The sequence below is a fragment of the Talpa europaea genome (assembly GCF_964194135.1).
Source record: "Talpa europaea genome assembly, chromosome: 4".
In the NCBI taxonomy this organism is placed as follows: Eukaryota; Metazoa; Chordata; class Mammalia; order Eulipotyphla; family Talpidae; genus Talpa; species Talpa europaea.
The window spans coordinates 127,936,729-127,952,225 of NC_140070.1; the positions used below are offsets into that span (position 1 = coordinate 127,936,729).

The 15,497-nt window shown below is 35.5% G+C and overlaps 1 protein-coding gene across 1 annotated transcript in view; it reads right to left on the reverse strand.

Annotated features, from left to right (window-relative positions):
• The window catches only part of SAMSN1 (SAM domain, SH3 domain and nuclear localization signals 1), a gene marked incomplete at both ends in the record, with an annotated part of 125,865 nt that extends 124,315 nt beyond the window's left edge, over nt 1-1,550 (reverse strand). Inside the window, 1 exon segment of the mRNA XM_084232726.1 lies at nt 1,431-1,550. Within this exon segment, the coding sequence (XP_084088852.1) occupies nt 1,431-1,550 (120 nt within the window).
• Between the last annotated feature and the right edge of the window lie 13,947 nt (nt 1,551-15,497).

Consider the following 15,497-nt stretch of genomic DNA (forward strand, 5'->3'; position numbering starts at 1 on the left):
GGACAATTTTAAAAGACAGGAAAGTGCTGCAGTCAAATTGAGTCCATGAGGCATATCTTTGAAGTACTGCTTTTTGAGTGTGTGCTCCTTTCTCTCTATTACAGAGAAAGACAGTCATGCTCATTATGTGGTTGTATGTCTTAGTAGCAGGATTATACATGAATGCCAGGCCATGCTATGTTATAGAAACATTAGCATACTGATTATAGTACCATTCAGAATGATTTCAGAATGCAATTGTCTCTGCTGCTTCACTGCCTATTTCCATGGCAAGTTTATTCATATAAACCACATATAGCCCTTTTAGATCAAATAGAAAAGAAAGTGCAATACCACTTAAATCACCTGAAATGGGATTTCTCCAGTCAGATTTATATGGCACAAAGCAAAGTTGAGCACTGGCGGTTATTTTGTAAATTGGGACCATATAGGCAACTTGAACTCGATGATTCAGCCTGCCACAACTCACAATTGCATTTTATTTTTCAAGATGCTCTAAGATTAAATCCCTTATCTTTGCTTAAAATGCCTCCTGTTTAGGTATTACATCCTATGTTAGCGCCATCTCTAGCACTTATGTTAATCTTATTTGCAATTTGGAAAGAAAACAAACATCGAAGTTAAACCATTTTTTTTCTCCATATGATAAGGATCTCCATCGACATCTTGAAAAAACAATGAATAGGCATAAATGCCCTTTTGTAAACACAGATAGAAATGAATAAAATTATTTATGAAATCCATTTTTAGTATTGGAAGATGGTCACAATTGTAGGTTAGATTTACAAAGTATTTCTAAGTCAATGACTACCTGCTAACTTTCACGGATCCACTTCAGGCTAAAGAAAAAAAGTAATAACGGAAAAAAATAAAAGAATCTGAGAGGTGCTTATACCCTTGAATGAACACAACTACAGGACTGATTAGTCTATTGTACCTTGCATTTGCAGTGCTGTGTAACTGGGAAAGCTGCCTCCATGGTAGTAGAACCAAACCTACACAGAACAGAATTCATTTACTCAAACAATAATGTAATTTTGACTCCTAGGATGTCTCAACGCAAAGTAAGTAACCCCACCGCAGCATATTTATAATTTTTTAAATCATTCTAGTAAGAAATAGAAGAAAATATTTAAAATACTACTTCCAGATTATACTTAGAAATTCAGCATCAAAATATTACATAACTAATTATTATTTTAGATATATTTGTAAATTACTTGCCTCCAAATAGAGTTGGCTTAACCACTTTAATGAAAACATATTTTCTTCTCTCACTGATAGGAACTTTCATATGAAACACACCCTAAATGTACTAAAATCACCACATAGAAAGTTTAGGGTATATATTCTAATTTCATTCCCTTTGGTCAAAACAATCAATAAAAATGAGAAAATGAGGATATAAATGTGCATATAAAGAAACTTACCAGTGAAAAGCAGAAAAGATTCATTTTTGTCTGTTTCAATCCTTTGTTCCTGAGCTTTGAAGAATCTGATTGTCCCTTGTAGCTGTCTCCTGCCTTCACAGCTGTTTGGATAGTTCTCATGGTAGATTATTACAAAGTAAAATCCCTTCCATAATCCAGGGGATTCAGAAACCATTATCAAATGAGATAGGTCTTTATTGAACAAACGATTTCCTAAATTAATGAGGAACTCTGATTAATAAAATGAGAGAATGAGACTTACCATGATCCATGTAAACATATTTCAGGGGTGGCAATAATATTTCTAAAATATTAGGGAAAATGTAATGAAAATAACTATAGTCTTAGATAACTAAATTGAAAATATGAAGCAAATACTAAGGAAAATATCATTCTTCGTTATAAAATTAACACCTTCCCTTTAAAGATGGTAGGTCAAGACTCTGTCCTATCTACCCCTACATCTTCCACCCCTCTTTTCTATAAATTAAAAGTAAATGCTTGATATCCAAATGAAAAGATACTGAAATAAGCACATTTTTATGTTGCTAAAATATACATTACCAAAATTACTGTCTTTCCATTTTTAAGTATAGTTTTGTGGTATTATCCATTTCACTTTGTTTATGCAGCCATCACTAACATCCATCTCCAGAACTTTTTAATCTTGTAAAACTGAAACTCTGTACTCATTAAATAGTAACTCCTCATTCTTCCCTCGCCCAAACCCTCAGAACCACCATTTTGCTTTCTATTCCTATGGACTTGACTATTCTAGGAGCTTCATTTAAGTGGAATCATACAGTTATTGTCTTTTTGTGACTGTCTAATTTCATTTAACATAATATCTTCAATGCTCATCTGTTTATTTTCTTTCCTTTTTCAAGGCTGAATAATATTCATTCTATATATAGACAACATTTCGTTTATCCATTCATACTTTGATGGCTGGCTCAGGAGCTTCTAGCTTCTGGCTATTGTGAATAATGCTACTGTGAATATGGTATACAAATGTTTATATATGCCCTAGCTCTCAATCCTTTTGCGTATATATCCAGAAATGGAATTTTTGAAAAGTTAAATTTAGATCTTGCAAATAACATTTCATCTTCAGGTTGCTCAGGCCTTATTTTTTCCTTAAATAACTTTATTTCTAATATCCTTGGAAAGGGTATCTATACTTCTGCCTTGTTTTTTAATTAGAAATACCTAGAGAGATGCATTGGCACCTTCTGCTTTAGAGTGTTGTTAAGAATGCTGTGAATTGCAAATACCAGGCAACATGACTGAGAGTGCTTATAAAAGAGTCATTCTTCTCAAATAAAAATTGGTCTTTGGATTGATAATCATTGGCATCAGTGTAGAAGGTCAGTGAGGTGAGAGTCAGGTCTCCAATCCCTTTGCCCTTCCTGTCATGGCCTGAATATGGATACAGAAGCTCAAAATAATGAATCCTCATCCAATTGCTTTCAGACAAAAGAAATAGACATCCTCTGCATCGATACCAAGCAGCGTTTTTGTTTGACTATCTTTTTCTTATTCCTCCCAACAGCTTCAGTCCCCTCTTATGTTTTTCTATTTCTGCATGCTTTCCCAAGTTACTATTTGGGGGAGTATTCTTTAAGGCATATTTTGAGATTAATATGAAAATTTAATCAAAATCAGATGAAACTACAACTTTAGGTTTCTTCCTTAGAGTCTCTTTTAAGAACTATAATATTATTTCAAGTCCCATTATTTTAAGATACCAACTATAAAATCTTCACACATACTCAAAGGTAGAACTCAATAATCCCTCCATATCCTTATTACCTATATTCCAAAATTATGAAGCTATTTCAACAGTTGCTGCTTCTACCCTTTTATTCTTATCATTTTTCCTGTCAAAGTATTTTAAAGCTCAGAATACGTCATTTCACTCCTACATACTTCATTTTCTATCTCTAAACTGACATTTTCTTAGATAACCTGTGCGCCATTGCTCCATTTAAAAATTATTCCTTGGTAACTTCAAATACCTCCCTGAGTCACTTCCCCGACAGAGAGATGGAGTCTATATCTCCAATCCCTTGAATGTGGGCTGAAAATGTGAGTAGATTGATAAATGAAGTGTAGCAGAAGTATCACTGTGCTAGATGTCAACCTAGACTTTCAGAGAACTGCCAGCTTCTATTTCCTCCTCCTTGGAAACCAGCTATCCTATTGTGAGGAAATCCAGGTAACAGGTGAGTAAAGAGACCTACCTGAGGGACTATGGAGGAGTCTGGTGACAGTCCCAGCTGCCTTCCAGGTTGACAACCAGGATCAGTGTGATAGCCTTGTGAATGAGGCCATCTTGGAAGAAGTCCTGGATGAGCCACCATAGCTAGGCCAGATGGAGCAGAGTGTTGTCCTGGAGAGTCTGACCAAATTGAAAAATTGTGAGAAAATAAATTATTGTTATAATCCTCTAACTTCTAGGTTGGTTTGCTATATGATAAGACAGATAAAGCATTATTTGAATTAAAATCCAAACAAGGAAGGACCACAAATCATGTTTGATTACCATGTCTCTTGAGACCCCCCCACCCCCGCCCCCATCATGAACATGTTAACTTGTTGCAGATACTAGATTCTCACAGAAACTAGGTCCTACAAAGTATACTATATTCAGCCTTTCTCTCTGCTTCTTTGTGTATGATTCAGCTTGTTTTTCAGTCTCTGGTATTTCTTATAACTAGACAATAGTTCTTATCTACAAGTAGTAATTAGTTCAATTCTGAATAAAACATTTTCAACATTTCACAGGTGGTACAGGTATTGTGCATGGTATCACATCAGGTGGCAATGAATACCTCATACTTCTGATAGTGTGTTTTATTTATTGTGTACCCAAATTTAAATGATTTTGTTAGAAGCTACACACTTTTTATAAGTTATCCCACATTAATTAACTGGAAAGTTTTATAAAGCAGAAATTTCCCTCATCTCTAGCAGTATGGTTAACCTAAAATTCTGTATAACAGAAGAGGCAGTGCATGTGACCATTTCAGAGTAAGAAAGTTATACTCTAAATATTTTTTCAATTATTTTTCTCTTTTCCTCTACTTCTTCCCCTGCCTCCTTCTTTTTCCTCTCTCTTTTCCTCGTGGTATTATTAATTTCTAGACTTCAAACCTAATCAATGGTACAATTTAAGGTTAGACCCAGCCTGGGCACCTATTGCCTTCCTCACATCCTTCTTTTCTCATATGCTGAAAATTATCTTTTATTATTTCCTTGGCAGGTGCAATTTCTGTACATTGTAAGATGACAATTATTTCTCATTCCAACACATAGTTATCATGATAGTGTGCAAAGAGCATAAGGTTTGGAGCAGACAGACCTGCATTTAAATGCAATAAGGTACTATGAAATCTCTGACAAGTCACTTAACTGCTCTGAATGCCAATTTCCACTTCTGTAAAAAGGTGATGATAGAATCCATCTTAAAGTATTTTTATATAAACTGATGCCAAGGCATGTAATGAGAATTTCAGGATGGATTTAGCAAACTGTTGTTTGGAATTAATTTGGTCACTTCTTCCAATTAAAGTGCAAGCCAAGATTGACCAGTAAAATCTCTCTCACTCAAAGAGAGGGAAGGAAGTAGATCAAGGCCAAAGTGCATCAGAGCAAAAGCCACAAAATCTGGATTCTAAATAAAGCTCTACAACCAAGGAACTCTATAACAAAGCATTCCAAACTCAAAGGGTTTTTCAGCTTATCTACAACATAAAAGAGATAGAATTAGTCTTTCTCAACATTGTTCTCATAATAGAACAAAAATCAAATGGGAACTTCCTTCAGGCTTCACTCGTCACTTCAAATTCCAAGGAGATGATATCTCAATGCATCTACAACCATTCTTATCATATCAGAAAGTCACCCCACAGCAGCTGGGAAACTTTGGTCTGGAGGACTTTTAAAGCTCCCCTAACTCATCATTTGTGATAGAAACTTCAGAGCAGAAAAATGGAAATGATAGAATGGGAGAGAGGAAAACCTTTTCAAGTTTAGAGGAAAAATCTCATCTTTGCATTCACTCATGAAGTTGTAGTACAGACAATTCTGAGACTCTATCCCCCAGGTGACACTACCATGAATTAGAATGAAATATAATCACACAATCCTTTTCATCGCAAAGGAAATGCCTTAGTTTCAATAAGTAATAACTTATTGTCTCAAATTCATTTCTAAAAGATGCATAAACAAAAAGTACAGATGTAAAGTCATGAACTTCAAAGAAGCATAATGAGAAATAGTGGCAGATGAAAATATCCGTTAATTTGAAAATGATTAACAGAAAGGATTACCGTTATATTTTTCAGCTCATGAACCAAGATTATATTTCTTCCCCAATATCAAAAGAAGAGAGTGAAAGATGGAGATAGACAATCTCTAGCAGTATATACATTTTTGTGACAAACAGTATATCACCTTTTTAGGGACTGATTTTGAAGGAAAATTGAGGGAGAGACACGTTTAGTAGTTTACAAAAGTTTATAGAAATGCGTTATTTTAGAAATGTTGAAATTTCGAGTTTTATCTCTTAAAAGTATCGAATGCTCCAAGCAACCAAAGTTGAATTTGACAAGGAATATGCTTTTAGGAAGTTGAAGAGATTTGTTTTAGAACATAGTGATTTTCAGATATGGTAGAAAAGAAATATATTTCTGAAAAGGTGAAAGAGTCCATAAATGATATCTCTCTACCTCAATTTCATCTGCAGAGAGAATAGCATGCAATTGGCTTTTTGCAAATTTCTTGCAATATTTTGCAAATTCCTATAAGAAAAAAATCCTGCAATGAATGAAAGATGGATAAACTTTGTAATCAAACTGGAATAAATTATATGTTTAAAGTAACTGACAGGGCTACACTAAAAGAAAAATGTATTTAATTTAAAAGTATATGTTTACAAACAAAATTGCCATTTATCATTAATATACCTTTAAAGTTTTCATGCAATAGACAAGATAAAGATCAGTAATAACAAACATGTCTGAACTGTCTTCTGCCCAAAGGATTGCAAGGGAAGGCCTGATCACTAGCTTGAGTGTACACTAGATTATCCAAATGATGCTGAGACCCTGGAATACTGCATTTTTTCCACCTAAATTGAAATGCTTTTCCCTGATAAGATTTGATGGCACTTGGAAGTGCACATTGCTGTTTGCAATATCTCTTTGCTTTGGTCAAAGTATAACTTTAGTATAAAGTAAACTAAGCCATCAATGTCTGCCTGTTGGCCTTCTCATTTGCTCATGTAGCCTATGTACCAAGTTATCCACAACAACCTTAGACTCATCTGCTTTATGACAACATTTGATAATGCTAAAATTCTGTATTTTCATAGACTTGGACAAACAAAAATATTGATATGTATGCAGGACACTAAGCAGAACATAGAGAGGCTAAAGATCCTAGACTTCTGTCTTCCAGTTGTCAGTGTGCTATAAAAACACCAGAATTATCTCTGTGGGCTGTGATGAGACAAGGATTGGGAACTATGGTTCTCAATCACCTTTCAAAAGCAAATATTTGAAGCCATTGCTAGCCCAAAGAAGTGATGCAGAATTTTTCTCCAAGTTTTTTAATGATAAATTCCTTTTTTCAGGGAATAACATCAATGCCAATTTTTATCAATTGAGGTATAAATTGTTAGTGTATGATAAAGCTCAATATATCTTTACATATGTACACATTCAAGCAAAACCCAGGTGGAGATATAGATTCCTGGTACTTCAGTGGTCTTGTATCCCCTCCTAGTGAGCACCCTCTCCACCCTACCCCGAGGTAACTACTGTTCTAACTTCTATTATTGTATATCAGTCCCACATTTTATTTTAATATAGATGGTGTCATGCAGGCTGTACTCTTAATTTGACTTATTTTATTCAACATTAAGTCTGTGAGACTCATTGATACTGTAATTTGTTCTTCATTAAGGTGTGGCCTTTCATTATGTAAATAGTTCATAAATTTATTTACCCATGCTAATACTGATGAACTATAGGTTTTCCCCCAATCTGGTCTTTCTGAATGAAGCTCCTCTGACCATCCTCAGAAGGACTTTTGACAGACATGTGCGCTCATTACTCTTTGGTGTATAAATAAGAGTGGAAAATTGAGTCATAGGCTGAATGTATGTTTAACTTTGGTAGATACTGGAAAGTGGTTTTCTAAAGTGGGTGACCTTTCTACATTCCCATTAACAATGAAAGAGAATTCTAGTTGCTTCAAGTCACTATAAAAACTTGGTATTGTTAGTCTTTTAACTTTAGCTCTTTTGGGCCATGTCTTTTAATTGTGGTACAATGTTAAGTTCCTGTTTATGTTTCTTAGCCATTTTCACACTATGAATATGTCTTTTACCCATTCTTGAGTTTTCTGCTTCTTTCTTTTTTGTTTGTAAGAGTGCTATATTTTTTGCTATGAGTACTTTGATATTTTGACAAATACATATTTAACAAGCTATAGATATACTTCAAATTATATGTATACATATATTACATGTTATATAAGTCTTTTAAAACAGTTTTTAACTTGAATTTTCATCCTCTTCACACTTTAGTTCTACCTAAGGATTGGAACTAATCATTTTGTGAATGGAAATTTTTAAAGAAATCCAATTTATTAATATCTTTCTTTTTGATTAGAAGTTTTGTGTCTTAATTAAGAAAGCTTTACCTACTTCAAAGTCATGAAGACTTTGTTTTATATAAACTTTTTGTTTTATATAGAAACTTGATTGATTTAACTTTAATATGTGATGTTTATAATCCATTTCAAATTAATTTCTGTGTTTGGCATAAGGCAGGAGTCAAAGTTCTTCAGTTGTTTTTTTGCTGGTAATAAATAATGCTGGGTCAACTGAATTAAGACTAACAGTCTATTGAAGTGCACATCAAGGCACCGTTTCAGTGTGGATATGTTTCTGGAGTCTCTGTCATATTCCATTGGTTGATCTTTATGCCAGTAGAACACATTTTTAATTACTATTGCTTTAGAACAAGTTTTGCTCTCTGACCTTTGTTCTTTAACATCATCTTGGACATCCTAGGTCCTTCAGTGTGTGTGTATATATGTATATTATATATGTGTGTGTGTGTATATGTGTGTGTGTATGTATATATATGTGTGTGTGTGTGTGTATATATATATTTAGGATTACCTTAAAAATCTATAGAGAAGTTTGTTTCTTTTTGACCACTGACTAGCTATGTTTTACAAAAAACATTTAACCTCAGTCTCTCTGCTTCCTCATTTGTAAAATATGCAGGGCTTGGATTAAACAATCCTGAAGACTTTTGCATTTGTGATTTTCTAGCCCAATTCACACAGACTGGGAGGGCAATTAAAGTTCATAAATAAAACACAGGAAACTTCCTTTGAAAGGATGGTTGCTCAAACATAGCCACATTTTCTTTCCATAAATATTATTTCACATTTCAAATAATTCATTTGAAACTGAGTTTAGCATCCTTTTGTCTAATATAATATCAAAGGATTTAGAAATTCATTAAGTTCCTCACTTGCCTCTATAAGAACAAAACAATATTCATAACTTTTATTGGAAACACATTTTGGATAATATAGGAAACACTGGATCATATTTTTCTATTCATAGGACAAGAATTTAAGTTTATAGTAACTTCTTAAACATAATCTTTAATCTAGAATCCATCCTTTCCATTTATCAGGCTAACACAATATTTTGTCACACTTTGCTTTGTTTTTGAGCGTTTTCCTACATAATTCTCCACACCTAAAATATTCTTCTGCTCTCTTTTCATCAATTCATATCTGTTAGTTTCTTTACAAGTCATGACCAGCCTGTCTTCCTGGAATAACCTTTTGTACTCATCCACCTGCACAATAAATCACATCTTATCTATATACACAAACTGTATTAAACATTTAGTTCTCATCTCCCTAATTAGATCCTAAGTTGCTTCTATTTTTAATTATCTCATGAGATATATTGCACTTAGTATTGTGCAATCATAGCCAGTCTTTGGGAAGAACACTTAGGTTGTGAATGACTCCTCTATGCAACCATATGTGTTATCCCACTTCATAGTGACCTTGTGTAAGTGAAGTATCCTGCTCCTTTTATAAGTGAAGTATGCTGCTCCTTTTTTATAAGTGAAGAAATGTTTATTTCAACTAGGTAACATCTTCTGAGTTAGACTGTCTGAGTCTCTTTTTTCCATCAGGGAGATAGGAATGGGAACACATTGGCTTAATGAGCTAGTCGGCTATCAGAGGGCCAGGAGGCATGTCTTAAAGGACACAGAGTAGGAATAAGGTATTCTTTTGACAAGAGAAAAGAGACACGGAAACTGGAAAGCAGACCAAATGAGAAATGACACAATATGTTCAAGATCTAGACTGAGAGATCTAACATGGATGCCAAATCCTTACAGGCAGAGTTTGAAATAGAAAAATGAGATGGAGCTAGTCTGGTTTGAAACACAGAAATGGGACTTCAGGAAGAAGGATTGCAGTAACAGAAAAGAGCACAAGTGATTAATAAGCCTCTACTGGATGCATAAACAAATGGCTTATAAGGAATAAATGGGAGAGGCATCACACTCTTATTTGATGATTTGAAACTTGGCTAACTGACAAAATATTACTTCCACCTTGTAGAATTAGAGAAGGGAGAAGATGTGAAAACTTGAATTAGTTCACAATAAGATGTATTTTTGACATGGGGACAACAAGAAGATAAATCCTATACTCAACTGGAAATGTGTAGAGTCTAGAAGAGCACCAGAGACTGGAGTTTAAAGCTTGCAAAATATTTTACTGTTAGCCTCCAATGTTTGAAACCCAAGTAATAAAGAAATTGAATTAAGAGAACATAAGCGCTTGCATTAAGTGATACAGCTCATGGGTAAATGATTTAGAATTTGAAATCAGGTTTCCAATCAGATAGCTCAGTTCTTATTTCATTACATCATACTGTCCCTCAAATAAGAATAAATCATCAAAAATAAATAGATTTCAGGAGAGTTGATTCCATTTAGGCCACAAATATGATAATGTTTTATGCTAATGTCTGTAACTTCAGGTGACAAAAACCCTGAAATTTATCAAATACAACAAGTTGACCGCCTCAAAGAAATTTTTTTCATTCATTTCAAGAACAACTTGCTTGCTATGATTTGCCTGCGGTATGGGCATAGTAGACAGATCACCTGCCTGCCAAAAAATTAAATGTGCTTGAAGCTGTTAAGTGGATTAAAATTTTGTGTCACAAAGTAATACTCAATAGCATAGTCAACTTCAGCTGAATATGTTCCTAAAATCTCAAAAATGAAAAAGGAAACATATTTAGAAAGCTTCATGAGGTAGAAGATGTGAAGTTACACAATACACAAGCAAAAAAGCAAATATTTGAAAATTTGCCAACTAGCGGAAGCAAGGGCTGAGAAAAAAAATTTTCAGAGTACTATTGATTTTCATAGTTAAAAAACAGTAAAAGACAATAAAATGGACTATGCATTAGTAATCTATTGCTGCGGAACTTGTACCCTTATTTCTTCTGCATTCTATCAGCCAAAGAAAGTCACAATGCAAGCGCCAGTTCAAGGTGGGGAAATAGGTGTCTACTTTTAAAGGAAGAAGCTGCAAAATCACATTTCAGTGTATGTGTAAACAGTGGCATGAACAATTGCAGCCATTTTGTAATCAGTCTACCATGACCAGTACTAGCTGTTTGATTTGGGTAGTCTATTTTGCCTTGGTTTCTGTATCTTTAGCATAAAGGTTAGGACCAGATGTTTCCTAGCATTCCTTACATTCCTCTATTCCTAATGCAATAGGTTTCAAACTGCTTTTAAAGAAAATCAAAGGGTTTTTAGATAATTCAAAAAAAAAAATCTATCGGTAAAGTGGCATGTACCTGCTTATATTAAAGTGCAAAAATGTGTATTGAATATAGATGTGAGATAAGATGTCATAAAATGAAACAACATTAGGGTACTGCAAGTTAAAAATGATTGAAAATTGTCAGTTCAGCCACACGACAACAGTAATATAAGTCATCCAGAGGGATAACAAATACTCTTAAAAATTAAACTGCCCACTTCATGTCCTAAATGACCCAACTTGGCACAATTCATCACCAATAGTCTACTTTATAGATTTGCCTTCATCAATAATTCAAGGTATGAATGTGCCCAATGTTAGAATCACTTGGATTGACTGTTAACATAGTTTAAATTAAGTGGTTAATTGTTTCAACTTCTATTTATCTTTCAACCAATTCTATGAATGCCAAACTTTGGCCAAGCTGATAATAAGGGAGAGAAATCAGTCAACCACTCAACTGTTTTTCCTGTCTTAACATGCAGAAAAGTAGCACACTTTTATTAGAAATCCTAAATTTAAGAGAAGACAGAATATTTTACTTTCCTCTAACAAGAGGAAACAATGACTAAAATAGAAAGCCCAGTAATGAAAACACATCCTCTTTGAATGCTAAAAAAAAAAAAAAGAGGTTTTAATGTTTCCATTGGTTTCATTTAGAAATATGTACCTATTTTACTTTTTCTACAGGATATAAAACTGAAATGTTATCTGCAGATTACTTTGATTAGATCTGCCTTGCTTACTGCAGACTAAAGTCAAGCCCTTATTGGCCACCCCCATCAGAATGAAAACATGTCTGAATTTAGCACAAACCTTAACTAATGATGATCTACAGCCAGATAAGAATGAGGAAATGCTCAGCTATAAATGGAGCTGCTGCTATAAGAAAACCATTTCCTTGATATCTGCATGTTCACCGTCTTAGTTCTCAGACCCCCAGACAGATGTGTCTTGGACTTTAGGAAATTAGACAACATGAAAGATCTGAAAAACTAAAACCTGCTAAGTTTGCCCATAACAAGCAGAAGTTAGGAAGTGCTATATTTAAGATAAATATTGAAAGCGCAAAAAAAAAAATTTTTCCTCCTAAGGAGGTAGGGGGAGATGTTAGTGATCATTGTAAACATCTTAGGTAGAATTTAGAGAAGTTCGTAAGTTGGTGTAAAGAAGTAATAATCTACTTCGTTAAAACCTAGAGTGTTCACTGACTTGTTTACTGCTGGAGTGATGAGTAGTGATCCACATATGATGCAGACTTTATATTTCCAAAATAGAAACACACACAATTTAGATTTTGTTAGCAAGGGAAATTGCAAAACCAAAAAAATGCATTGTAGAAAATAAACTCATTTTCTTTGCATTCTTCTTTGCATTGCTTCTGAAAATGTTTGCAAATCATCAGCACCATACACTTTACAGTTCCATTTCCCAAATTGGCTCCTTTCTTTCTCCGCCCCCAATCTTTGGTTATATTTATCACCTTCTGTTTTGTAGCACATAGCTGAAGACCTGGGATTGCATCTGCAACCAGCACTTTCTGCAGTATGAGTTTTCAGGAATGCCTACAAAAACAATCTGCGGAAGAGATTTCCAATATGACATCCCTCCAAGACCAGCTTTCTTACTCCTTCACCCCCTCATGCATCTGGCAAGTAAACAGTTTCTCTTTACATTGACAATGTGAGGTTAAACTCCTCACTATGTTCACCTCATTGCCCTCATTGTCATCTCTTCCAAAACAAAGACCTTATACTACCAAATGCTGTATTTTCAGTCTTCACTGGGACTTGTTCTACCACAGCATCTGTACATTAGCTCAAGGCACCCCTGCCTTTCCCTCTCTGACCTTAGATGTCCTTCCACTTACCACTACTCTCTCCCAGCCAAGCTCTCCTAATCATTGGTCACCTCATTTATTCTTCAATATGTTATAATCAGAAATTTGCCCCCATCATCCTTTGCTAAATAATTTGCTAAAGGTTATTAATGATTCTGAGTTTCCCAATCCAATAGACTCATTGCAGTGTCATCTTCCTGTATGTCTTGGCAGAAGTGACTGTTCCTTCTCTCCTGGAATGAATAATTCCATCTCCTGGTCTTCTGTTCTTCTTTTGACCATTTTCTTTCAGTTTTCTCTAAGGCCTAAATTCTACTGCCTCCCTGTCAATGGCCATAAATTCTCCCCAGTGCTTATACTCATCTCTGTCTCCAACCCACTACTCCCCTGTACCCAGTTCAGTCTTACAGTCTTTCTTTAGACCATGGCAATTCTCTCTCCTCAGTGATCTGGCTGCCTCTGCGCTCTTCCACTTCCACTTCATCTATCCCCTTGCTGTCAGTGTGATCTCTTGAAATTACTTTTATCAAAACCCTTGACGGGCCTCCCTGGCAGTGCAGAGGGTTAAGACGCAACCTATGAAGCTATCCGCAGCCACTGCAGCACGAGTTCTATCCCCGGCCAGGGAGCTACCCACATGGCACAGCAGACCTCTCCTGTCTCTCCCGCTGCTCCCCTTAGCAGTATACTTTGGTCCATCTGCCTATTCTGTTCCCAACTCTGTCTGTGGTGAAGCCTTTCACCCTCCCCCCCACACCTCTGGACTGTACCCCACTTCTTGATGCATAAATAAATATTTAAAAAAAAACGCTTGAGATCCTTCTCAGCATTCCTTATCATGTCGCCTTAGCTTAAACTTCCCCAGAAGTATATTGTGACATAGGGTTCACATGCTGATAGTTTATTTGGGGTAAATAGAAAGCACGGAATACCAGAGGGGAGTGGGAAATTGATATAGAGACAGGAAGGTGGGGTTACTAGAGCCTAATCCTGCTGTAATCCTCAGGGAAATGCTGTAAAACTCTTCTAAGAGTTATCTCTCTGATAGAGGAAGGTTGTGGCCTTATACACATCAACTTCAATCTGCTACAGGGAGGGGGTTCGCACTTCCTTTAGAACTTCTGGTCTGCTGTAAGTGGCCATCATGACTTTTTCCAGATCCATGAAAGCCCTCAGGCAGTGGCTTAAAGTTAGCACTGGAGCACTGAGAATTGGTTAAGGTACTAGGGACGTGAGTGGAGGTCCGACAGCATCTGCTACAAACAACTTACAAGCGTCCTTTGATTTATTTATATCACGTCTCCTTCTCTTATCTCTTGTGGGACCCTGCCTCACCGTCTCTTACAGACAGCTCACGCCTTCAGGAAACTCTTTGGTCTTCTGTGAGATGTGACACTGTTCTGGTCTGTGCTCTCTAGAATGCCCTTCTCCTCTGCTTAATAATTGACACCTGACAGTTTAACAACCACCTCAATTGTTACCTCTGTCACAAAGCCTGTCCTGATACTCCCACAGGTACTAACCAATGTTCCAGGCACCCCCACTGGGAACAGTACACATATCAGTCCCATAGCCTTGAAAACACTTCTCTGCAGATTATAGGTTTGTCTATGCAACTAAATAAGCTATTAGTAGCATAGCCACAAATTCAGGTCACAAAACTCCAAATATATAAAATAAGATCATTTATTTTAGGTCAGTATTATTTACCTAAGTAGCCAAAAAAAAATTCAGAGTTACGAAAATCAAACAAAAATTTTGAATATTATTTAAAAAAGTTAGATTCTGACAGTTAAGACATTTTATGAAATTTTAAATCCAACCTTGGCCTTTGGGAACACATGTTTATGTCATAAGAAAAACTCAATAATAGAAAATGTTGAAATAACTGAGCCCTCATTCCCATGCACACAGTATACAGAACAAGATGATCATGCAGCTCAAGAGGAAACAGTGATTCTGAGTGTCTCACCTAATGGGTTGTCAGTTAGATGATGTTTGCCATATGGTGAGGGGTGTCCTGGAAAGATGTAGGTTGTGTGGGAACTGAATGCTGCAAGAGCAAGGAGCTTTGGGATTATAGTAAAGAGGAGGCTAGAAGCGATAAGCTTGTCAACTTATTACTGTCAGAGCAAGAGATCAACATGACCCCTTGAAGCCAAAAGTATCAATTTGAGAAATACCAGGCAATAAGGGAGGTGAATCATTTTTTTTCATTGAACTATATTTGTGTGTTGGGAAGACATCCTTTGAGCTAATTTCATGGACTCTTGGGCTTTTGGAGATATAATAGAAACAACTTTAAAAGTACAGTAAAAGACCTTGGT